The 25,005-nt window shown below is 40.2% G+C and overlaps 1 protein-coding gene across 1 annotated transcript in view; it reads right to left on the bottom strand.

Moving 5' to 3' along the window:
• PHACTR2 (phosphatase and actin regulator 2) overlaps positions 1–25,005 on the bottom strand; it is a 119,031-nt gene that overhangs the window by 3,593 nt on the left and 90,433 nt on the right. The window contains 7 exon segments of the mRNA XM_042827565.1: positions 617–693; positions 3,607–3,744; positions 4,816–4,877; positions 9,926–9,981; positions 11,691–11,847; positions 13,085–13,287; positions 14,679–15,216. Coding sequence (XP_042683499.1) covers positions 617–693; positions 3,607–3,744; positions 4,816–4,877; positions 9,926–9,981; positions 11,691–11,847; positions 13,085–13,287; positions 14,679–15,216 — 1,231 coding nt within the window.

The following is a 25,005-nucleotide window of genomic DNA, read 5'->3' as shown; positions in this document are numbered from 1 at the left end:
AGATACCATGGGGATGGCAGAAACCTCCTCTCCCCTCCTAGGAATAAATCTGCCAAATTTTGAAGTTCTACTAAAAACTGGACACTTCAGAGTTCTTTAAGCAATCGTGTTTCAAACTAAATCTTCATGTTATCCAATACAGAGAATAAAACAAGTCTGGATTAAAATATTACAAGTAACAAACAAGGGATTTTGTCTCATTCCCCAGAAAATGCTATCACAAGTTTAGGTGACTGCCCATAATATCGATGGAGACTTTTCTGAAGTTCATCACTAACCAAACACAATTACAAATTGCATGCTTCCAAAAAGCAAGGGAGGACTGTTAAATTCACCTGAGAGGCATGTTTAGTCCTTTCAAAGGATTACTGTTTAGATTTCCCAAACAATCTTTCTCCACTTAGTAACTGATTGACTGCAGTCACTTTCACTGCCCTGCCAGCATTAGGGATGCATCAGCAACCCCCAGAATCAGCATCAGGATTCTGGTGGGATTCAAGGAAACTAAAGACAGGAGTCTATTTAGTCATGAGACACTTGCAGAGGACTGCAGAAAGGCAAAGGGCAGCTGTCATAGTCTTCTCTCTGACTTACACAAAAAGATGGATTCACCCACCTGGTAAACTGTCGACTTTCCTCATGTACTTCCATTTCTGTGCTTTTAAATTCATTCAGTTCTTTCCGTATTGCCGCCTAACAAACAACAACGATATATGCAACTGTAAGAAACATGAAGACAGAACTTCAAGGATGCAAGATGAATAGCACTTTTTAAGTGCAAATTAGTCACTTGGTTTGCTTAATTCTATGTAAAATTGCACAAAATATTTGGACATTCCATGCTTTTAGTTGGCAGATACTAAAGAACAACATAAATTCAGTGCACTTCACAAATGTCAGTCCTTGCTGCTTATGTTAAAAGAATAATAAGCAATTTACTTCATCAGGTAATACATGTTATTTCTGAAAAATTCTAATGTATAGATTACATGTGGGACACAACACCAAGGGATCAGACCTAGCCAGGATGTCTTCACGAAAGGCAGCTCCTATTTAAGCAACCTGATCTCCTTTGGTGACCAGGAGACCTGCCTATTGGATGAGGAAAAGGCTGTGGATCTACCTAGACTTTAGTAAGGCCTCTGACTTTGTCTCCCACAGCACTTCAGACTTCAGTCTTGCAGAAGTCCATGGCTTGGACAGGTACACTCCTCACTGGGTAAAAAAAAACAGCTGGGAGTCCAGGCCGAAGAGTGGTATTGAATGGAGTTAAATCCAGCTGGTGAGTGGTCATAGGTGGTGTTGCCATGGGTCAGTTTTGGGGCTGGCCCTGTTTTTTATCTTTACTGATGATCTGGATGAGGACTGAGTGCACCCTCAGTAAGTTTGCAGGTGACACCAAGATGGGACGAAGTGTGGATCTGCCTGAGGGTAGGAAGACCCTACAGAAGGATCTGGATAAGTTACAGTGATGCAATGCTATAGGCTTGGGGCAGAGTGGCTGGAAAGCTGTGTGGTAGAAAAGGATCTGGAGGTGCTGGCTGATAACCAGCTGTGCATGAGTTAGCAATGTGCCCAGGTGGCCAAGAAGACCAATGGCATCTTGTCTTGTAGTGTGGTCAGGATGAGGGAGGTGATTGTCCCCTTGGCTCTGCACCAGGGAGGCTGCACACCTCAAATGCTATCGCCCTGCTGTCACTCTTATGATGAGTGGCTGGGAGAACTGAGATTGCTTAGTCTGGAGAAAAGGAGGCCCAGCAGAGACCTTATCGCTCTCTACAACTGCCTGAATGGAGGATGTGGTGAGGTGGGGGTTCTCCCTTGTAACTAGGGATAGGACAAGAGGTAATGGCCTTAAGTTGTGCCAGGGGAGGTTCAGGCTGGATATTTGGAGAAAGTTCTTCACAGACAGGTTTTTGATGCATTGGAACATGCTACCAGTGGTTGTAGTACAGTCACTGTCCCTGGAGGTACTCAAGAAACATGTAGATCTGGCATTGAGTGACATGGTTAGTGGGCATGGTAGGGATGGGTCAACAGTTGGACTCAATGATCTTAGAGGTCTTTTCCAAACTTTATGATTCTTTGATACTAGAAAGGCTTTTGTTTCTGAGACAAGTGATTTCCCACATTCACTGCAAAATAAAATGTCAGTTTATTCTTGCTTTCTCTTTTCTCTATTTTAAGTAAAAAGCACTGTCATTTCATTAATCCCTAAAGAAATCTCATCTGGCATGCATGCCTTTCAATGATGAACAGACATACAACATGATAAAATTACAGCGTCACCAGACTGAGGTCTCGTAAATGAAAAACTTCATTTTAAACAGGGTATGGTTCCAGTTAGCCACAGCAGCATGCTTGTACGAGATTGCTGCAATAAGGAAAAAGAGAGAGTAATTTCTGAGCACCAAATCAGTAGCAAAGACAACAGAGCTACAGCTCCATAATATTTTTACAGTGCTATCTTCTGTTCCCACTGGAATTAGAAAAATTACTTCCTTGGGAGAAAAGGGCAGGGAGTTTCCAGACCCGGGGCCTTTGCCTTTCTGCTGAGGCCGGTGAGGATCACAGAAGCAACCTTCGACATCTGTTCATTACAAAATGAGCTGAGATTAAAAAAAGCATCCTAAATTAGATAGGAAACTCACTGCTTGTTCTAGGAAGCTTACCCAGGTTTTCTCGGAAGATGGGCTTCAGTGAAAATGGAGATGCTGGGCGCTCTATTCTCCCACAGACTAGTTGAGGACTAGAGAGGGCTCAGCCCCTCCCAGAGTCAACATATAGAAACACGTCTGGAAACTTTCAGTGTCTCCACCTTGATGACGTGAGATTCACTCCTTGAACTGACATAAATACTAAAATACAAGCTGAAATCAATTCAGTGCTTCATAGTCCTCAGCTAGAAAACAATGGATTCTTGTACAAATCACTTTTCATGCCAAGCACAAGTCAGGATTTCCATGAAAGTTGGTTCAAATCCAGTGCTAAAAGGACCAGAACTTTTTCATATGTAAATCCTGCTGCTTTCCTCTTATAAAATGATGCAGGAAGAAAACTGAAGAGTTTGATTTGTCTTTTAAAATAGAATCACAAAATAATTTCTCTTATTCTTTGTAGTTATGCAGAGAAACTATTCACTGCTGTATGTATGGGGCAAACTTCCCAAGAAGGACTGCTGCACACATAAATTTAACTCCAAGAATGATAGCTCTGACCAGGAGTCCTTAGAAAGGAGGAATAGCTTCTAGTTTTTTCACTTGAATGAACTGCAAAAGTGATCCTAATGCAGGATTCTGCTTGCAGAGACCTTGCCTGAACTCCAAAGATCGTGTCTCTTTGCCAACATTGTGTGCTTGGCTTAGCAAGGATTTAAAAGTGCAAAGAATTTTGGCCCGAGCTGCTGTAACAGCGCTAGCATATGCACTCTTAATAGGCACCTGAGTGAGTTTTCTTAGCTGGAAGCAGTAAATGCACAGCAACATGACAACATCACTGCCTCCAGCAGATGTCATTCATGATGCTGGCACCAAGAAATTGCAGATCAAAGGACCCACCAAAAGGAAAGATGTAATCATTTTCTTATAATCTACATTTGCCCCTTGCCTTGTCTGCAGGAGTTAACCTGGCCCACGGCTTGTCAGCACGACGGTCATAATCTGGAGAATCCGTAACCTCCACGTACTCATTAAACCGTAGGATTCGTCTTGCTTGAAGTTCAGCCACGGTAGGCCTCAGGCTGAGCTGTACAAGGGAGGCAGAAAATAGTATGCTTAATAAGACAAAATAAAAGAAAAGCTGAGAGTGGGATGTCGTCTCTAGAGGACTTTAATGGTGTTTCTAAATAGGGTCACTTTCAGGTGTCTAAAAAAAGGTGCTACCCTGGGAACACTGCATGGGAATGGGGGAGCAACACAACCTAATTTCTTCAGTTATAAAAATAGTCTTTGTCAGGAGGGTCACAGAGAATCCTGACAGTTATCCCTGGAATATTAATTGTGACTTTGCAACTGTTCACCCCACTAAATGAGAGGTCCTTCTGCATCAACAGTTAGACAGTCTGTGTGTTCAGCTGTAATACAGAAAATAAGCAGTTTATGGGGGGGATCTGCCTAACTAAAAAACATACATTTTTTTAACATTTGGGGGTCAGATGTTCTGTTTTGTCATTATGATGCCCAGGCACATTGTTCCAGTCATCTCAATAAACATTCATTTTAACTAAGGATAGTCACAGTCAGGAAACAAAATACCACCTCAGTGTATTACTGAAGGGAAGGGCAGATGAGGAAGATGTACACAAACTTTCCCTATTCTCTTCCAGAATCAGCTCCCAGAACTAGAACAGTACATCCACTACTTAATTATTTTATTTTGCTTTACTTAACTTTTATTTTGCATGGACAATGAGCAGAATCCCACTTGGAGCAGCCATAACTGCTTGGTGCAGCCAGGAGAACGGTGAAAGGATGGGCCCACACAGCTTTGTTGCCCTCTTTGCTGCCCTAGGGAGCTCTTGAACATATCGAACAGCAGTGGCCATGCTCGCAGAGGAAACCCCCAGATAACTTCTTTCCCTTGATTACATAGACAAATACTAAGCATGGCCAGAATGTATGCTTTCCTAAGGTATGGGAAATTGGAATTAATGGAGTCTCCTCCTAAAAGGATATTGGCTTGTATTGCTCTTTAAACAGATTTCTAATCTGGAGGCATGACTACTTGCAGTAATGTATGTCCACTGATTATTCAAGTCTTACAAAAAAAAATAATCCTATGTACACAAAAGCACAATACAAAAACTTACGTCATTACCTTTCTACTGAGTCTACGTTTTATTTCCCTTTTGGCTTCCTGTTCCTCTTCTTCATTCTTCTCTGTTTTTAAAAGAGATAAAAAGCAGTGAATATTTAAGCATTATATCAGCACATGCTTATTTCCCATGCTTGAAAGCTTCGGGACTTCAAGTTTTGGCTCACATTTCCTCATATTTTATGGTGACCCTGCACATGTTCTCTGCTTTTTGATTCCGTGTGCTCTCATTTCTATTTCATAGCCTAATTTCCCTGCAATTCTGTAGACATATTAAGTCACCATGACGGATCAAGAACGTAACAAAGAAGAGGCTTCTGATGTTTCCTTTCTGCAAAACAGCAGGCAAGAAGTACCCCGAAAAAAGCTGTCTAATGTTTCAATTACTTGAATGAGAACAGAATAACATTACACGTACATTTTCTGAAAGCATTTGGGCATGAAAATGAAACAAATTATTAATACATTTCTGAACTAACCAAATCTGGTTTCTTAAGTGCAAGTGACAAGAATATGGACTCAGCCTTTTTTTAAATTGACGCATGTTCTGAAGAACACTATTTGCATTATTGGTCCACATCATGATTACATGCAAGCTTAACTTTGTTGTGGCTGAAATACACCACCTGGAAATATTTGCAGCATTCTGATTCTGGTTTATTCAAAGTTAGGGGTTGTGGATTCCAAGTTGTGATTCCAAGTTAACTACAAATTTAAAATCCATTTGACCGTTGTGGACACAGTCAACCAGTATAGACAAAAAGGCACTTTTAAATCCCAGCGTGGCTCAGCTATGGCCAATCTGCTGTATTAGTATAGGCAACCTGGCTGCAAAGAGGTTCCCATGTTGTGGCAGGTATACTGGGGTAACACCACGACATGTCACCTTGTGGTACTTGCACGTGTTCTTTGCTGACTTGAAGGTGCTCATGTAAGAAGAAACAAGGGAAAGGGGAAGAGGGAAAATGATAAAAAAAAAAGCAAAAAGAAGAAAGTGAAGACAGCAAATAAAAGGCAGTGCCAGTCCAAGAACCGCTTTAGAAGATCCCAACCCTAGATTTCCATCAGCAAGATGCAGTCATACAGGCCTGTGGCCGACGTTAGCCTGGGTCTGTTGTTGATGGTGATTTTATTAAAACATTAAAATGCACATATAGTTCATGATTTATCTATAGCTTTTCTCTTAAACTACAAATAAATGAATGGCCTGTTTCCACTGAGGAACTGTAAACTGACAAAAACTAAAGAATGCAGACATAATATACTGTTATTTGGAGACTTTTGTTCAAACATAATGTCTTTGCTGCCAATAGACACGATAACTGAGGTAATTAAACACCAATTATGATTTTAAGGTTCCGTTCAGCTGTGATTTGCTTGACATACATATTTTTGTCCTTTCATGTGTCACTTTAGTCCCATTTCTTATACAGAAAATGCAACTGCATAAATGAATCACTGGATACACATATATGCAGTTACACATTCAAGTTTTTTACTTCTAGAAAGAAAACTCAAGAGCTAAAGAAAAAGGACTGAAATCTGGTGGCTGCTGTTTGTTAGCATTTTGAATCCATTGTTTCTCCAGCAGCCCCTGATTGATGGCACTGACAAGTCCCCGTCATTCCTGCAATACCTGGAATTGCACCTCTCCAGACTGCTGAGTGGAACAGTGCTGCAGAAACACTGCCTTGATACAAACTCTTACTGACACTTAAAATGTGATTTGGTCTTTCAAAGTAGAAGTTTTGCTGTAATGATACAAGAAGATGCATTGCACCAAAATATGAGTACAGACTGGGAGAAGAATTCACTGAGAGTAATCCTCTGAAGAAGGACTTAGGGGTCTGGTGAACAGACAGCAGCTCTTGAAGCCCAGAAGGCCAAATGTATCCTGAGCAGCATCAGAAAAGGGATGACAGCAGTGAGAGGGAGGTGATTGTCCCTCTCTGCTCTGCCTTTGTGAGCCCCCACTTGCAGTACTGCATCTAGTGCAGCACAAGAAGGATCTGGAGCTGTTGGGACAGGTCAGGAGGAGGGCCACAAAGATGATCAGAGGGCTAGAGCACCTTTCTTATGGAGAAAGGCTGAGGAAGATGGGATTGTTCAGTCTAGAGAATATAAGGCTCCGGGGAGACCTCACTGTGGCCTGCCACTACCTGAAGGAAGCTTATAAACAGGAGAGAGATTTTTTTTACACAGTCTGAGAGTGACAGGACAAGGGAGTATGGCTATAAACCAAAGGAGGGGAAATTTAGATTAGATATTAGGAGTACATTATTTACCCAGAAGGTGGTGAGGCACTGGAACAAACTGCCCAGAGAAGTTCTGGATGCTCCATCCCTGGAGGTATTTAAGGCTAGGTTGAATGGGGCCCTGGCAGCCTGAGCTGGTGAGTGGCAGCCCCATAGCAAGATGGTCTTTAAGGTCCCTTCCAACCCAAGCCATTCTGAGATTCTATAAATGCACTAAAAATAATGGGGCTCATGGTCTTTCAGGTATTGCAGAAAATCCCACCCAGACACCAAGTGACACTGCAGGTATGAATTGACTCATTCATCCAAACAGGAACACAGTGACGCACAGAAGCACCCTTCTGACTGGTTTCAGTCAGTTTTAAAAGCAGTTCTGATCTGTGTGAAGTGGAGAAAGAAAGCATAAACACAGCGTTCCCAGCTGCAAGTCCCCTCAAATGTCCTGCTGCTGAACTGGCAAAGCACCAGCTGAGCAATTGCCTTTCTCTTGCAGTAATCTCTGATCAGGTCCCAGCAAGGGGGGGCTTCCCTCCTTCCTTGCCTGCAGTGGAGGGGAGAGAAGAGAGGAATTGCTCTGCCTGAGGACTGTCCGGGTCTTGACCATAAAGCACTCCAGGAGCGTGAAACCAAACTTTCCATTGTGTCCCTGTGGGGATTAGCTATGTTTAGACTTTTCTGCGGGCTCGCTGAGGAAGGAGAAAGAAAAGACAAACAAAGTGCTTGCCTCTTGAAATGCTGCAGAATGCAAGAAGCAGCTCCTCTTTCCTGGTTTTAAAAGCAAAGATAATCATTAATATCCCCTAACCAGCAACAGGGGCTAAACCCTGCTTTTTACAAAGCCAGCACGGGCAAGCGTGCAGGTGTGCAGAACAAGAACTTCACTGCCCTTTATAAATACAGGAAAAAATACCATTATCTAAATCCAAAACTTCTGGAAGAATAAAAAGTTTCTTTGCCACAATGCCATAAATACTACTAGCTCAGAACTGTCTGTATTAAAAACACAGGGCTTTATCTATTCCTTCAAGTGGACTCTTGAGTTATCATAACTTTGTTTTAGTGTGGGAAGACTCAGAAGCCTGGTTAGTTTTATTCAAATTGTTTTTACAGAAATCAGCCTGCAATGTCTTGCCATTATATCCAACAATTTTTTAGTAACTGGTTTATCTGGTAATATTATCAAAACAAAACTTGCAACACTGATTTCTTCACTTTAACTGTAAAGAGAAAAAAAGAAAAAATAAGGACTTTTCCTGAAACTCTTGAAGGATTTGGCTTGCACTTAAGCTTAAAATAAACACTTGGATCTTTGCCACTTAATATAATCTCTAATTCTGATAAATACCGCTCAAAACAATGGTTTCCTTTAGTTGCAGTTTACTTATGAGCAATAATATAACCCCTTTTCCCCACGCACTGCTTAAAAATAGGAGGAAGGAAGCTTTATGAAAGAAACCTCCACTTACTCACAAAAGTTACTTGCAACAACAAAGGCATCTAAGACATGTAAACATTTTTGAATGATCCTCTGTAAGGAAATGTAACCGTTTTAATAAATAATATGAAAGTTTTAGAGCTGAGAAAGAACTTGCAGTCTCAAAGGGCTCTGGCCAGAATGCCATTACAAACACTGTTTTTTCTTGTATTTTGCTTTGCTTTTTAAAGATTAACTTGAAATATTTTATATTTCTGCTATGAGCAAAAAGCAGATTAAGTGTCTCAGCTTTCTTTTTTTTTTTTTTTTGCCATTTATAAGTCTGCATTCATAGAATCATAGAATGGCTTGGGCTCCAGCATTTCTTTTTGCTTTCCCTTGTCCCTTTCAGGAAAAACAAGAGGGAATGATGGTGTGCTACTAAGGAAAAGAACAGCAAAGAGGCATTGAGCGCAAAGCGCTGTACTCTACCAAAGACATCAATAAATAAGCTGAAACAGGAGTAGAAATCTATTAACTGCTTTCTAATCTTGAGATTCTTATTGCAAAATCTGTGCTCAGAATAAGTAATGGTAAAAGTGATGTTAAATACACTAAGGGTATGCTGGTAGTTCAGTCATCTATGGATTAGCTGGACAGAGAAGCCCAGCTGGCATTCCCAGCTCAGTGGCCGTATCCTGGACCACCGAAGACTTGAATTACTTTTCTCACATAGTTCAGCATGAGCTGTTTTTCACTTAAAATACTTCTGTATTTCACAATTTATCTTTATTATGACTGTGTGATCTACAGGTTAAGAAATGATGCTCTTAGAAAGTCCATTCACGTTATGTATTGGACTGAAGTCATTTAAGCCCTCTTCCGTGCACCATAGTGCATAAACAGTAGCTTCTGCTTTCAAGTAGGACATGACACTCTTACACAGAGTTTCCACAAGAGAATTTTATTGGCACAAACAGTTGCCTAAAAGCCAATAATTATTACTCCTCCTTGATTTGTAGGCCTGACCAGGTGACAGCGATCAGCCCATGAATTTTGTCCACTTTCCGAACTCTGCCCTTATATCCCACGTCCAGCTCCTACTGATATTCCCTCTCCCTCCTCAGAAGCACTAGGTGGAAGTTTAACCAGCCTAGAACTACTTATAAGGGGTATCTAATTCATTCCTGGGCTTTGGGACCAGCTTCAAGAAGTGGGTTGGTGACAAGTAAAACTCAGCATCTTGAATGTGCGCAATTTTCACAGCTACCATTCCAGGTTAGTATACAAGTCTAGTGTTGACATATTATTTTCAAGAACATCAATTTTTTCCAGCTATGGATCTAACGTGAGAGTAACAATGATCAGGCTTCCATATGAATCCAACATATGCTGTTCTCACTTTCTAAGTAAATACTAACTTAAAGATGAATAAAATACTTACGCTTCAGGATATTTCTCTGCTCTAGCTCTTCAGTTGTAGGCCTCTGGCTAAGTCTCCTGTAAGAGCAAAATAAATGGCTCATTTAGAATCCAAATCACAACTTACAATTTGAAATGCTGCTTACGTCCTTCTAATACAGCCATTGTCATAAAGCTATGTGGAGGTATTCAACAACAGGCAATTTCCATTCACAGTTATAATATTAGTGCATGTAACTTCCACACTGAGTAGGCATTTAACATTTATATTCTCACCACTTGAATACAGAAGTGATACTTGCACAGTACTACAGAAATTGCACCAGCAAATTTAAATTTCTCATTTACAGGTGTAATTTTATAAAAGGGTATATACATGCCTTTTGTTCCTAGGCATTCTAATTACGGTAAGTTGTGCAGTCATAAGATTGTTCTCAGGTATTTTGAATGCAAAGGCTATTCTGTTTTTCAGCACAAAAATTGCATGCTGCAGATGTCTTAGAGGTTGGAAGTTCTTTTAGCCTCTGCTCCACAACCCCCACACAGTTCACTATAGATCATCTGCAGCTTCAACAAACCATCTGATTCAAAGAATCCTTAGCACATTCGCAACACCTGCATACAGAGGAGAAGACCTGGGGGATGCTCATCACCATCAAATGGAAACTCCACACTGCATGATGTTCCGGACCCAACACTGGCTGCACTGTGGGAACAGGGCTTCTGCTGCTTTCTGCCACCTTTCCACCATATCTCTGCTGTCAGGTGCTGACCCCAACACTAGGAATGGGATGCCATAATCTTGGTCATAATCTCAGACCTGTGCGCAACCCTAGTATTGCAATGCACACCATAAGCTTTTCATGCCTGTTGTTGCCTGTCACTGAATATGGCTACATGGTAAAGGTACCAGCTGGGCAGAACTGGCAATGCCAGACAAGAGAGTTCAGGGTAGGAATCAAAGAGCAGCTTGTTCAGCATCAGTCCCGTGGGAAATACAGATAAGTGGGATGTGATTACCAAAGCTGGAATCTGGTTAGGAAAGCAGTGATAACAACCAGGCTTCTTTATTAGCAGAAGAAAAATGTCCCTCAGGTCCTATGAAGATGTATCCTTCTTATAACTATGAAATGGAATATATTAGTTGGTCATCCAGTTCACAGAGCACGTCAGCCTTGTGCTAAGTGCTGGGACCAGGCTGCTGTGCTTCTGTACTGGAGGACCACTGGCTGCACTGCCCAATATCTGGAAATCTCTAACAAACACAGGACATCCTCCAAGTCTGTCTGGATAACATTTTTGAGCGCAAGAGAAATAAGAACAGACCTGAGAAAACATAGACATATTGTAGTCTCTTCTCAGAGAACTATAAAAAAAACAGAATTAACACTTCAGAGGATTTTTCTTAAGTTTGTAAATACAGGTGATTTTTTTCTTCTTTTTTTCATGCAATTATCTTAAGTCCTGTAGGAGTTTAAAGTATGAGAAAGATACTCCTCAGAGGTGAGGTAATCTACAGTAGTAATCTACAAAGTCAGTCTATGTTAATATCTTTTGTTGGAATCAGTACACAAATAAACATTTTAGAGAACAGGAGAAGAGCAGGAAGGGACAGAAAGCAGGAACATGCACAGGCATACTGCTTGTGTACGAAACTACAGCTCTGACTGAGAAGGGGATATGTAAGCTCAAGTCCCTGCCAATCACAGAGCCTTTTTAGTTGGAAGGGATCCTTAATGGTCATCTAGTCCAACTCAGTAAAGCCACATTTATTCTGCAACTGATACCTCACAAGCTTCGTTCCAATCTGATGTCTGATTTCCTGCCTCTCCTCTTCAGATGTACGCTGCAGGATGTTTTTGTCTTCTAGTTCTTTCTTAGATGGTCTGTTGCCAAGTTTGATAGCAAGAGTATCCCTACGACGAATTTTACTTGCCAAAGAGCCTGAGGAAGTGAAGAGGAGGGTGGATTTAGTTCATTCATGCTTAGGTTACAGACACAAATCAAGTAAGGACTTTAATACTTCCCCAGAGCAGCCTTGTTCCCACATGCAGGAAAGGAATTTTAATTAACATCAAAAGGAAAATAGTTTCAACTCAGCTCACAAAAATAAAAAGTTGGAAGACTTGGTTGAAAAAGCTAACAGCCAGAACAATAGAGGAATTTTAGAAGGATCATTCATTGTCTGTGAAGCAATAAGGCAAAAACGACAAATCTACATTTACATGTCTTTGAAGTATGATACATTACAAGTTGATTTATTTACCTACTCAGTACAGTTTGCAAAATGCTGCCCTTTTTCTTAAGCTTCTAAAGGTTTAGCCTCATTGTCTCATCTAGTCCCTCTTCCTTTTTTTTTTTTTTTCTCTCTCTTATGTCACTTATTTCTTGCATAGTGTTTTCTATCTTTAACTCTTTTGTTAACTAAAATGAAAAACACAGTTTAGAAAAATGCCCTGAGTGCTTGTGAAGTATTCTAGGCAGCAGCCCCAGGCACTGAAGCAATCTCTTTGTCAGTAGGACAGACATAGTACGGACAACAGCCACGCAGTTCTGTTAGCATTAGCATCAGCCAGCTCTGGAAGCAGTTCTGTTGTCTCCTGATATTCTGAGGGGGCAACACACATCCAACAGTGGCAGATCTTGTCACACCCTCTTCTTTTCCTGAACCTGCTCCCCCCATCTCCATTCCTATGCAATGCTTAAAGTGCATGGGCCTCAGCAAGTTTTTGATCACAATTGTTTGGGAGTGGAGAAGCATTTACCAGCAGTGGTAAAACTATACATAATCATTTCTTGAAGCCATATGTGCCTCTCTTCACTTTGCAGTAACAGGTACCAAGCAGGCTCATATGTAATATGTAAAAGGTAGGGAGCAACTGCTTGGTAAGGTGCCCTGCAGCAGCACTGCACCTTGGAACAGAATCACCCACAGAACGATGTGCTTGCTAAAAGCTCTGCCCTGGTCTTTGCTCTCCTGCAGGTCATAACTAAATAGGGTCAGCTACACAAAACTCACTTGGATGTAGGTGTCTTCGGATTGTGCGCAAGCACTGAGCTCCAGTTTAGCAATCTAGCAACCACAGACACTTAGCAGGTCCTCTGAGCCAGCCAAGGACAAATGTATACAACCTGAGCTGGTCACACCTTCCCCAGTACACTCCTTTTGTTAGGGGCTTACTTTCAGCACTCGCATTATCATCATCATCGTCGTCATCATCATCTGTGTAAAGTATGGGCCCATCAGAATCAGAGTCACTGCCATGGCTCTCTCTGCTGCTTTCACTCTCAGCAGCAGCAGCAGCAGCATCAGAAGTCTTCTCTGCTGGTTCAGAGTGGGTCTTGCCAGCTGCCTTTGCTTCTTGGTTGTCTTTGCTAGCCAAGCTGCTAATTCATAAACAGACACGATGTTACGTTAATTCAAGCAGCACAGAACTCAAATGGGAGATGAATTATAAAAGCAAAAATGAAAATAAAAGTTCAGTTGTTCAAACTAACTTCTCTGTTTCTAAAATCATATGGATGTACAAGCTATGCAGTGATGTGTATGCACATGGGTGTACACACCTATATACGTCTGTCAGGAAGAAAGATGAGGCCTGAAATGATAAGCTGCAAAGTTTGAATACAGAAACATCACTGTTCTTGTTTATTTCTTGTGCAATGGGACCAATAGCAAATAAAGGATAATGAGAAGAGAAAAGCAGCTCGTAAAGTTGAGGGTAAGAGGAGTGAGTCAGAGAGCAGGCAGGATTGCAAAGCTTCCTGTTCTGGATGAGCGACTGTATTTACTGCAAATACAGTTTCATTACTGATGAGAGCAAAATGTTCATTTCCATCACTGATGAACATGGAAATGAGCAGCAGAGTGTCCGTCTGCCATGGGAAAATCCTTTTCATAAACGAATGTGTGATCAAGGAGAGATGCAGCACAGGAATGTAACACTGGCATAGATGTACCAGCAAGACTTCCTCTATCTAAAGGAAATTCTCTAGGCCACTGGTACCATTGATTAAATCCTCTTGGGTTGTTATGAAAGACACTGGTTCTTTTGTCAGGGAAAAGACAGATTAACATCAATCATTTCCTTGCTGCCAACTATTTTGCTTAAAACATGTAATTATGAACTTGTTCTTGACTAGATTTTATGGTATCTGAGACTAAGAAAAGGTATCGGGCAGTGGCAGATGAAACATTTACTAACCAAAGTCTTAAACTGTCATTAAGCCTACAAGTAAATTCAGCTACAAAATCTACAAAAAAAGTAAAACAAAACCAAAACAAACCACCTCATAATTCAGCATCCTTTCTTGATTGCTTTTATGAGAGAGAAATGAAAGTATTATCTGAGACTAGCTGAGCAGTTGAACACAGGGGTCTTATTCACAGAATCACAGAATAGCTTGGGTTGGAAGGGACCTTAAAGCCCACTTGGCCCCAACCCTATGCCATGGGCAGGGCTGCCACCCCCCACATAGGCTGCCCAGGGCTCCAACCTGACCATGAACACCTCCGGGGATGGGGAACCCAGAGATTCTCTATGCCACCTGTGTCAGTGCAACAAGGCAAGCTGTATTAAGCCAAGCAATAATGTACTTGGCAGATGACAAGAAAGGACATCTTGGGGAATCCTTCGGTACCACAGGAGAATATAGACTAAAATGCACAGAACAAATTGTGCTGACATGCAATGTAACACTAGAAACCTGGCTCCCTCAGCTGTAGGCTTTGCTATTTTTTAATAACAGCAATGACATACCAATGACCATCTCACCTTTTTGTGTCCTCTCCACGAACATCTGGACTGCTGTCTGAGGTTGTACTGCTCAAGCCCTCATCTGTGCCTCGCTCAGCCTGGAGAAGAGGTTTACTATCTGATCCAGGAACAGATGGATCTTGGGCATCTGAGGACACAATGAGTTGAGCAGCTGCAGAAGTAAAAGGAGGTGGAGGTGGAGGTGGGGGTGGGGGTGGAGGAGGAGCAGTGATGGGAGGAGGGGGGACAACCAGCTTGCTTGGTTCGCCTACATCCTCTGTTTCAGGAATTACACTGGAAGGTTGCTCAGGCTCAGATTTTTCTGCCTTCACTTCCAACTTGATGGTACTGGCACCTGAAGGGGAAGAGGCAGCCCCATCTGGTGCCGTTCGTGAAGATGTTTGTTTCCCAGGCCTTTTCTTGCCCCTGGGAGTTCCTGATGTGCCTGATTTGCTGGAAGTCTCTTTAGAGGCTTTGGGATGAGATGATGTGGACGAAGTAGATGGTGATGAAGAGGACTTGGAGACTGGTGTTTTTTTAGCATGTGTAGCACTAGCTAAAATAAGAAAAGAAAAAGCATTTTGCAGTCTTGTAACTGTACAATTCTTGCGTCTTTTTGCATTAGTTGACTTTTGTGCTGATACTTTAAAAAATGAAAAAACACGCTTGAGATTTCTACAACCCTTCATCTATATGTTTGAGATGAGTAAATACTGAACACTTTGATTTTCTGTACATCTTTCAGTGGACAAATCAGGATCCCTGTGGGCATCAGTTAATCACATTTCACAATATTCTTTCAAGTTGCGTGTTCCTAGTTAATGGCCAGCAGCAGAGGGCCATTAAAACAAGATGCACTTTTGAGTTCAGCGGGTACATCCATTTAACAGAGACAGAAACCACTGATCTCATTCTGCACAAATGATCTCCTGAAGCAAAGAGGCATTAAAGACCTCCTGTATGTACTGGAGCTCTTAGTTTTGCCAGTGACCGGCTCAGCATTGAAAACAAGGTGACACAAGACACTTGTTGCTGACTAGTAAGTAATGTTACTGTCTGTTGCTGTAATACTTACTATATTGAAACACACATGGTCAGTGTGCAAGATTGCAAGAGAGATCAGCTAGACTGGTATTCCCATTTGCATTCCAGTCGCATTTCTGGCTGCTGTGTTGAAACAGCCATCATCTGGACTGGGAGCTTCAGACTTTGAACTTACATTTAAAAAGCAACAAAAATGACAACCATCTTACAGTTCAGTCCTTTTCATCAAAATGCATCCAACTCAAACTCTTCTGCTGTAGTGCATTAACCTCAAGAGCACAAGTGAAAGCATTATAAAGTTGCACAGCAACCTCGAAGCTAAGCTTACGGAGCAGAACAGAAAGCTGTAAAAGAAATCTGCTGAAAGGCCTATAAGCATTTAAATAAAAACAAAACCTGAGCAGGTTAGGATAGAACCAAAATACAGACGCTCGCACCAATAAGCTCATGGTACAAAAACAGCTCTCACAGTGATGCTGCTCTCGGCCTCAAAGAAAATGGAAAATAATTCGAAAGATTATATATCAAAAGACACATTATACCGTTCTCTTCTGCAGGAGAACATTATGGTTTATAAACATTTAGAGAGCTGTGCAGCTTTCAGCACATCTGCAAAAATCTGCAACAACTCATGGCTTCAGGCAAATCACTGTCCTTATGTGCTCTGAGGCCACTCTACAGGGCACAGTGCAGGACCTATTGATATTTGCTCTTATCAGTCACATCTACTACAAATCACTGACTTCACTTACCAGCAAAGAAACAAAGAATTGCTATAAGCAATAGTTCATAATTGCAGTGGAAATAAATAGTGGCTTCAACCTGCATATTACTGAGCAGAAACCTTACTGAGTAAGTGGATGGTACTAACAAAAGGCTCTGGTTCTGATTCAGCAAAGCACTTAAACACAGGTTCCAATCAATGAAACAAAGGTACATGCCTAGCCTCAAGAACTCCAGCACAATACAAATACACTATAATTATTACTGGGAAAAGTTAAAAAGATGTTTCCATTGAATGAAGCCTTACATTGTTCTTGGAACCTTTTTGGTCTTGCAATCAGGAACAGAAAGAATTCTCCCAGAGAAATTCTCCCCACACTATGACTCAAGTCAATAGTGCTATTGCTGTTATTGCTTTAAACTGGGCTGGTTAACAATTTCCTATCAAGTCCCTTTTTTTTAGTAGAAAACTTAGATTTTTATTACATAAAAAAGCTGATGAACATTATTCAACTTTGTTGCAAACATTCATGCTTATGTTAAACTTATGTTAACGCTCATCCTAACTCCACTATTTCAGTTTGGAAATCTATTGAGTAACTTCAGTTCCTCATATTCCTGTTCTCCTTCACGGGACTGGATCACTGTATTCACTTTCACAGGGATGTGATAAAGCTCAACTATAAAATATCACTCCCAACCAGTTCTGTTTATTAAGTATTGCAGATGAAAACAATAAACCCAACACTGAAAGAAATTATTCATAGAATATGTGCTATTTTGTACAAGGGGCACATTGATATATTTTATATCCATATGGTCTCAAGTACCACCTGAAATTTCAGCAAGACTACTAAAAGACAAATCTGGAATTTGAATGTATTTTAATTTATGAACTGACATATCTGAGAGCTTGTTACCAGTCAAAAGCCTAAACACTTTTCTACCCACTGGGTTGTTCTGTTTCTGAAAGGTGTGCTGTTACAAGCTTCTTTCAGCTGAGAGTAACAGTTTTCAATGCGAAAGTGAAATACAAGCAGCAAATTCTGGGTTTTCAACGTGTTTATTCTTGTGGCCTATTGATGTAGAAGGGACAGTTAATACCAAGTTAATATTGTAACTTAAGCATTCTTGCAGTGCTTTCAAACAGTCCTCTTCTGTATGCTTCAAATACAACACTTGCCAAAATGTACAAGTTATGTAGAAGTATACTTGGAGAGAAAACTGGAGGGATTGAAGGACTTTGGAAGATTGAAAGAGGATTGAGAATGCAAGGTTTGTATAAGTTAGCCAATATATATATATACTCAATTCATCGTAATATTGTTTGCATTCAAATTACATTTGCATGATTTCATTTTGGTCACTGTCTAAATCACAACCACTTGAACTCGAGATCAGTACCTTAGAACAGCTACATAAAATCTAGCATAACTGCAGGCTGCAGAAAAATCAGTAGATTTACTTTGGGGCAGTTCAGATGTATTTGTTTCCAAAAGTCACCTCTTTCCTTGCTGATCCTTCAACAGTTCTCTGAGTCATTTTATAGCCAGCACTTGCACGTCAATTGGGAATTCAGTATAGTCTCTGTTGTGCTTGGTGTTGTGCATACATTTGTTAGACAGCAAAATGATTCATCTGAGGTGTTTGCAGACAGCAGAACCAGAGCTCAGTGAGATGTTAGCTAAAAACATCAGTGGCATGCTCTTTAGTAGCATAGCTACGTACAAAAGCAGAAGTCCTGAGGACCAAGCCCCTCATGCACATGCACCCACCAGAACTGGCACTGCCTGTGCAGTACTCACCAACTTCTCGATTTGCACTGTGGCTTGTTGGCTTGGGAGGCGGGAGAGGAGGCTGCTTAACAGGAGCCTTTCCCTTTTTTTTAGCATGAGGTGCTTCATTACTCTTATGGCTGGTGGTGGTAGAAGCAGCAAGAGCATTTTTTGGTGGTAGCGGAGCTTTTTTAGATTTAGGCTTAGACTTGGGTAGTGGTGGAGCATGGGATGCAGTTATTTCTGGGCAGTGATCAGTAGTGTTCTCTATGGGTAAGAAAGTGAACAGAAGCCAACTGACACAGACACCACAAACATTCAACAGCAAGCTAGACAATGACTACTTTTGCTGCTTGATCTCTTGGGAATCAGGAGAGACTTCTTCACTTTTTTTCTCCTATTGAATTACTACTTCAAAAAAAAAGAAAAAAAAAAGTTCCCACCTGTCTCAATTCAAGTCCTTCTCATTGAAGACTTTTGCCCAGCACTGCTCTCAATCTTATCTAATCCAGACTTCCAAGGATCCTCTTTAATACCCCCAAATAAATTGCTGGCTGCAAACTAAGCAAGGCAAATGCCATTTGGTAAAAAATTCCCTTAGATCTTTTCTAGTTCTTTGAAATCAATAGGCTATAAAACTCAGATTCATGCGAACATGAATGCGAACAAAGCTTTTCTCTCAGCCACAGGTTCAAACATGGCCATGCAAGCTGAAATTTTCCCCTGAAGCAACACATTTTCCTGTGCTGCAGCCTGCTTGCTCACAGAAACAGCACCTTTATTTTGGGTATCTTCCCCAGGGTATTTCTACTCTTTAACTAAATTAAATAGGATGTCATTTGGCATGGGACTGCTCTTCCCTCCTGCAAGTCCTTTAGGTGTTCATATCAGACTGCAGTTTCAAGAATTGACAGTTACTCAGTCAGCAGAAATCTGGACTTCATCCACATTTCACAGTCCAATAGGAATGGCTCTGTAGAGTGAAACAAGTAACACAGGGGACCTGGTGTCCCTGTCCTGTGCACTTCACAAGAATATACTGTGGAGTAGCTTCAGGCTAGTTCTGTGGACTGCATGTCCAGATGTGGAGGGAACACAACAAGTTCTTGAATGCAGCTTTGTGTTTAATTTCATCCAAGGGGACCTTGTTTGCGTGCTCTGCAAATTGAAGACAGATAAGTGGGAAGGATCTGGAAATTCACTTCAAAATAGCAAAGCTAATGTAGTTGAGCCACTTATACGCAACTTAAATTCTGCAACACAAACTCTATGGTTTTTAGACTGTAGCTGGTAGCCAGATGGGAATCTTTCATTATTCTGTCACACCATCTCTGTGCTCATTTGGTCTCAAGAAAGTCTTTCCACACCTTGCAGAAAAAGTATTTTATAGAAGTAATAGCATACCATCAAAAGCATAAGAACTTTACTTGCATGTTATTATAAACTACAATGGTCAGAGAATGAAGGAGTCAAGCACATATCAAAAAGAACTTTAATGACTTCTTTTTAGCACTTGAAAGGAAACCAATTCACTTATTGCAGTACATTCCCACAAGAGCCTCACTCTAACACACATTACATGGCAGTTCCTTGCTCTCCCTGGCCACTCCCTGCCCTCTTCCTTCCTATACAGAAGATTCCCAAGAGATAAGCAGTATCTTTTCACTGTAAGATTAGTAGATGAAGACCAGAAACAAACATGTTGGACAACATCAACATTCCTTATCTCAGAAACAAAGCCTTTTCAACCTCTAGTTTAAGGCTTGTTAACATGAACCTGATGCATCACCTCTGCAATTATTGAAAGCAACATGCACACATAACTCTTTATCAACCAAGAGAATTAATGGTGTTGTTCTCGTTTATTTCCAGCCTATATAATCATAGGATAAACCGGTTTTGCTAATGTTATGCAAAAACCATTGCTTTAGAGCTAGCAAGCAGATTCTTTCAAGCACAGATCCTTGTACAATATCTTTGTTTTCCTACCTCTTTCTCCTGGACCAGAGAAAGACTTTGGAAGAAGAAAAAAACATATTTGTTACACTTTGTTTTCCTCTTGTATAGCAAATGGTACCTCCTTATTAAACTCCACCTACCTTCATTCAAAGCTGAAAAATTGATTTAATTGTGAGAAAGCAAGATGTTGCTACATTTTAATTCCATTATGACAAACATGGCAAGAAAAGATAAAATTTCTATTTTGAAGATCTTGAAGGACATGATCAGAAAGAATTTTAAGTGTATACCATTCTTTTTCCTTATTTCCTTATCCAGCATCCCAAAACTCTACTTACTAAAAAGAATCAGTTGAAAACCCATGCATTTATACACTGTCACCATGTTTTGCTTTAAGTCACTAATACAGAAAGTGTTAAGAAAAGAATAACCTAGTACTCTACCCTCCAAATGCTAAAGAAATGCATGAGAATTTTTTAGAATCTTAGCCAGCTTACATTCGAGTGTTTAACTGATTAAATAGTGTGACACAATATATCTTATGTATTAGTAAAAGAGTACAAAATGTGAGGATACATCTTTACTTGGTTGCAAATAAGTGTATCTTACTTACACTCAATATTTTCAATCTTCTGCAGGAAAATAAATTAAAATTATTAATGAAAAACAAAATTTGAATATTTCTTCCAAATCAAGGTCTCTGCTTTCAGATTTCAGTTGTGATTAAGCTGGACAATTTATGTAATATCAATTTTGATTGAAATATCCCATGAATACTGGGATATCATCTCTATCTAGGGCAGTTTTTTCCATACTGTTATGCATATACCAAGGTCTGGAAGATTTTTGCACAGCAGAACTCTCTCTGCTTGGATAGTTACAGTTCCTTTTGAGCCTTGACTACACTTTGATCACATACATGCCCTTTTCTTCACTTTGATCAATGAGTTTTGAGATAAAATTAAAGTGTTAGAACTGTACCTCTCCAGCATGTCCCTGCTTGAATACGTGCCCTTGTTCTTGATGCTTCTTCTTTCTCATCAGGTTTGTGGCTGCCAAATCAAGGAGCCACCTGAATCAGCTCAGTCCATCTATTTGTCCCCTCAGTACCCCAGAAGCAGCTTCAAGGTATTTTTATTGCTATTGCTCTTCTTAATCTAGAAATCTGTTCATCACGAACAGAACTTTAAACAAAAGGTCACCAAATGATCATCAGATAACAATATATTTTATACACTTCATCAAGACATCTTCTGTAAAAGAAATTTGATATATTCTTAATAAGAAAGCAAAGCAAATGCTAATATCTTATTTAAGCATTTAGATCAATAATATGTGCATGTTTGGAACAATTTTTCCAAAGGCCATATTTTCAAGAAAGCTCACTTTGAAATGGGATTTTCTTGTTCCCAGAAATTGTGATTGAGGCCAGACTTTTAAGAAAGCTGTCTTTTTACATAAACATCTGAAGACAAAAAACAAACAGAAAAACCAAAACCATGGCCAGGGTTACTCAGTGTGCAGCAGCTCTTGTGGAAACGTTCACAGATTTTCAGGGAGATTCCAGTATGCCATATTCACTGGAAAATCAAATGACTTATTTTGGAAGCTAAATGCTCCACTGTTCCTAAGCTGTGGACTAAATGGTGGTTCAAAGATCTACAAAAATCCTTGACATAGTCTCAGAAAACATGCACAAATCGTTTGTATTTTTTCTTTACTTTTGCAAATTTCTGAGTCCAAACTTTCATACTACAGGATTTTGTCATATAGTACCAAGGTTTTTTGGTTTCTACAGCTAGAGCTGTTATATGAATCTAGCTCACAGCCAGTAGTCCTGCATTACAAGCATATAATCTTTACCAGCTGCAAAGCACTCTTCTCCTGGAAGATAAGCACAATTTAGTAGAGTAGCACTATGTAAAATGGAAGGTGGAAATAAGGTATAATTTGTTGTTTATTACTGGGTAAATCCCTCCAAAATGAACTTTTATTAAATAAGAGTTTTGAGAATCAAGAGTTTCCTTTCCAGCCTATGCAGAGAGCTGTATTGTGATTAATCAAAATCCAGGGAACTGTCATTCAGAAACATGGGACACCAGACAACACAAGGTGTCTTTTGTCTCATTTTCGGACTCTCTTGACTGTGCTGGTGCAGATGGTCAACTCATACAAATCCTTTCATAAATTTTAGATTCAATCAGCTCCATTTTTTGTTCATGCTTTTACTACTAAAGCTCTGTTCAAGAAAACACCTATTTTAATTGAAAGCTTTCTTCAATTTCTAGTCCAAATGTATTTCAAACCTCTGTTTATTCCTTTCTACTTGTGCCAGCGTTGTCCTTCACCCATAGTCTCTCCTGGCTATACACCAATTTGTTACATTCACCAAATGCAGTCAAGACTCAGGCTCTCTCAGTTTTGCTAGGCTGAACAAGAACAGCTGTCTCACAACCCTCTCTGCATTAATTCCAGTTTTGAATTCATCCTTCTTGAAGACAGATGAACAGATCTGTATGTCTGCAAACTTCCAGCTTTTGCTTACTGAATAATGTTAACAGCACCATGTGCAAAAGACCCTGTAACCAAGAAAGGGTAGAAATCTGAAGGAGGGAGGAGAAAGGGGTAGGTGTAACAATCGACATAAGTAACCACATTTAAATATTTATTGTTTCCAAGATAATAAAGGAAAAAAAAAACAATACAAAACAAGCACATGCTGATTGCTCAACTGTTGCGTAATATGTAAGTTGTTAAATCAAGACAGAATATCTGTAACATCTTCACTGCTAACTGCATATTTTTACCTTTTCTTGGTCTATAAGATACTTGGAAAGCGAGCAGGCATGTAAATTTCTACATTCCTTTATACTATCTGCATAGATATTTTCAAACAATTCAATGATTAATCTGCCAAAACCATGTCTACAATCTTATTCCTGGAGCCATATTAGGATTTTTTTTTTTTTTTTTTTTTTAATAAATAGGATTTTTTTTTTTAATAATTAAAAAAACAAAACCAAAAAATAAATGGAAGCTCTACATATTAGGAGCTTTCCTCTGCCACTCACATTACGTGGGTGAAAGCCTGCATCTTCATGTCAGTCTACTGGCTGGAGCCTGCCTGGCTTGGCTGACTTACTGGATGGTTCCTGCCCAAACAAAGCTTTATCTGGAGTACCTTTCCTTTTAAGAAAACTTGGATTCAGTCTCATTTACATAGTTCAGGTGACAAATAGAAGATCAACTATTCTTAGAATAACTAGTCGTAGGCCAGCAAATAACTCAGCTAGACTGAGACCTACAAGTAGATTCTTTGGGAGTCAGGCAAAAAAAAACACCAATAAACTTTTATATATGGTGCACATAACAATGATCTACAGAGCTGAGGGGTGCAGGAAGCCAGCTTGTAACACAAGAGAGAGGAAAGTTTGTCTTGTCTTTCACAGTGAATGGTTTGCAAGATTGATCAGCTGAGAGGTTCTTGTATAAGGCCCTGGAAGATGGGGGTTTACTGCTTTGAATTCAGCAGTTGTTGCTTTTTTGGTGTTTAGTTGTTTTTTTTTTCCTTGGCTTTGTTTTTTTTTTTTTTTCCACTTAGTGGAAATAAAGCAAAGGCCTCTGAGAAAAGAAATTCAGAAAACTTGAGTTTAAAGAACATTCCCTTGAATGCAAATTACAGTGTTGGTCAGCAAGTATGCATACTCATAAGATCAGGGCCTATGACTCCAGCTTTCTTTTTCTCCTTATGCATGAGAAAAACAGAAGATTAAATTTAAAGGTAGATATAAGAGAAAGAACCTCTGAACTAAAACTTAAACTAAAAATTAGACATTTGTCAGCTCTCAGATTAGTTATGATGTGGAGGAAAAGCATTATACAGATGGATCCTATTCATTCATTTGGAAACAGGACTAGAAATTGTTTCCTTCACTGAAATACATGAGAAAACCTAAGAGGACTCGGGTCTGCTATAAATGGTATTGGAACATTTCAGAAGTTTATGTTCCATGACACCCAGAATACCCAGAGCACCCACGAGAGAGCTCTGGCTTCCTGCAGTGCAGTTATTTATCACTCCTACCTGACTGATGGTAGGCAAAATGAAACTTTTTTTTTTTTCCAAGTAGCATATCACTAATGGTTAGTGAACCTGCTTCACTTTCAACTACCTACTTTCTCTTCAACTTAAGCTAACAATGAAATTATCTACCAGAATCACAAAAAGATTAACTTGTCACATCAAAAAAGAGTAAGATCAAAGTTTACAAACAACTCAGCTACAAACTCATGGTTCTCTGGTGTATCTTGAATGCCAGAGACATCTTGGGAAAGTGTGAAGGAGAAAAGGAGCTCTGACACAGTACCAGGAGGTTTTACAATGTTCAGCAAGCATCCTGTGCCATCATGCTATGTCCCTATGTCTATAGTGGGCAACAGCTACAATTTTGATATCTATTCTACCCATGTTGCTTTTGCTCTTCTCCAACACTCTTGTAGGGTACAAGAGGAAGAAAGAAGGGGATCCATGGAACCTCTATGCAGGGTTCATAGGGAATGCTCCTCATTGGGAACCTGGAGTGCTGAGGCCCACAGGGGCTCTTTCAGACAAGGGCCATTCATCAGGAGCCCCGAGATACCAGCACAGTCCAGCCTGCTGGCCAGACAGGCAGCACGTACTCTGGCACGCTGCCTGCCCATGTGCTGCTCTGTATCCCTTCCAGCATGCTCACAGAGAATGGCTACAGTTGAGCTCTGTGTTTTCAGCAAAAGATGCTAGTGACTTGTAGTCAAAACAAAACCAAACTAAGGAAAAAAAGTATTCAGAACTCAACCTAGTACAC

Source organism: Centrocercus urophasianus, unplaced genomic scaffold (assembly GCF_019232065.1).
Source record: "Centrocercus urophasianus isolate 14NV4802_14NV808 unplaced genomic scaffold, USGS_Curo_1.0 seq_10, whole genome shotgun sequence".
Classification (NCBI taxonomy): domain Eukaryota; kingdom Metazoa; phylum Chordata; class Aves; order Galliformes; family Phasianidae; genus Centrocercus; species Centrocercus urophasianus.
Note: the sequence above shows the minus strand (reverse complement) of the source record. Positions and strands in the feature narration are given on the sequence as shown.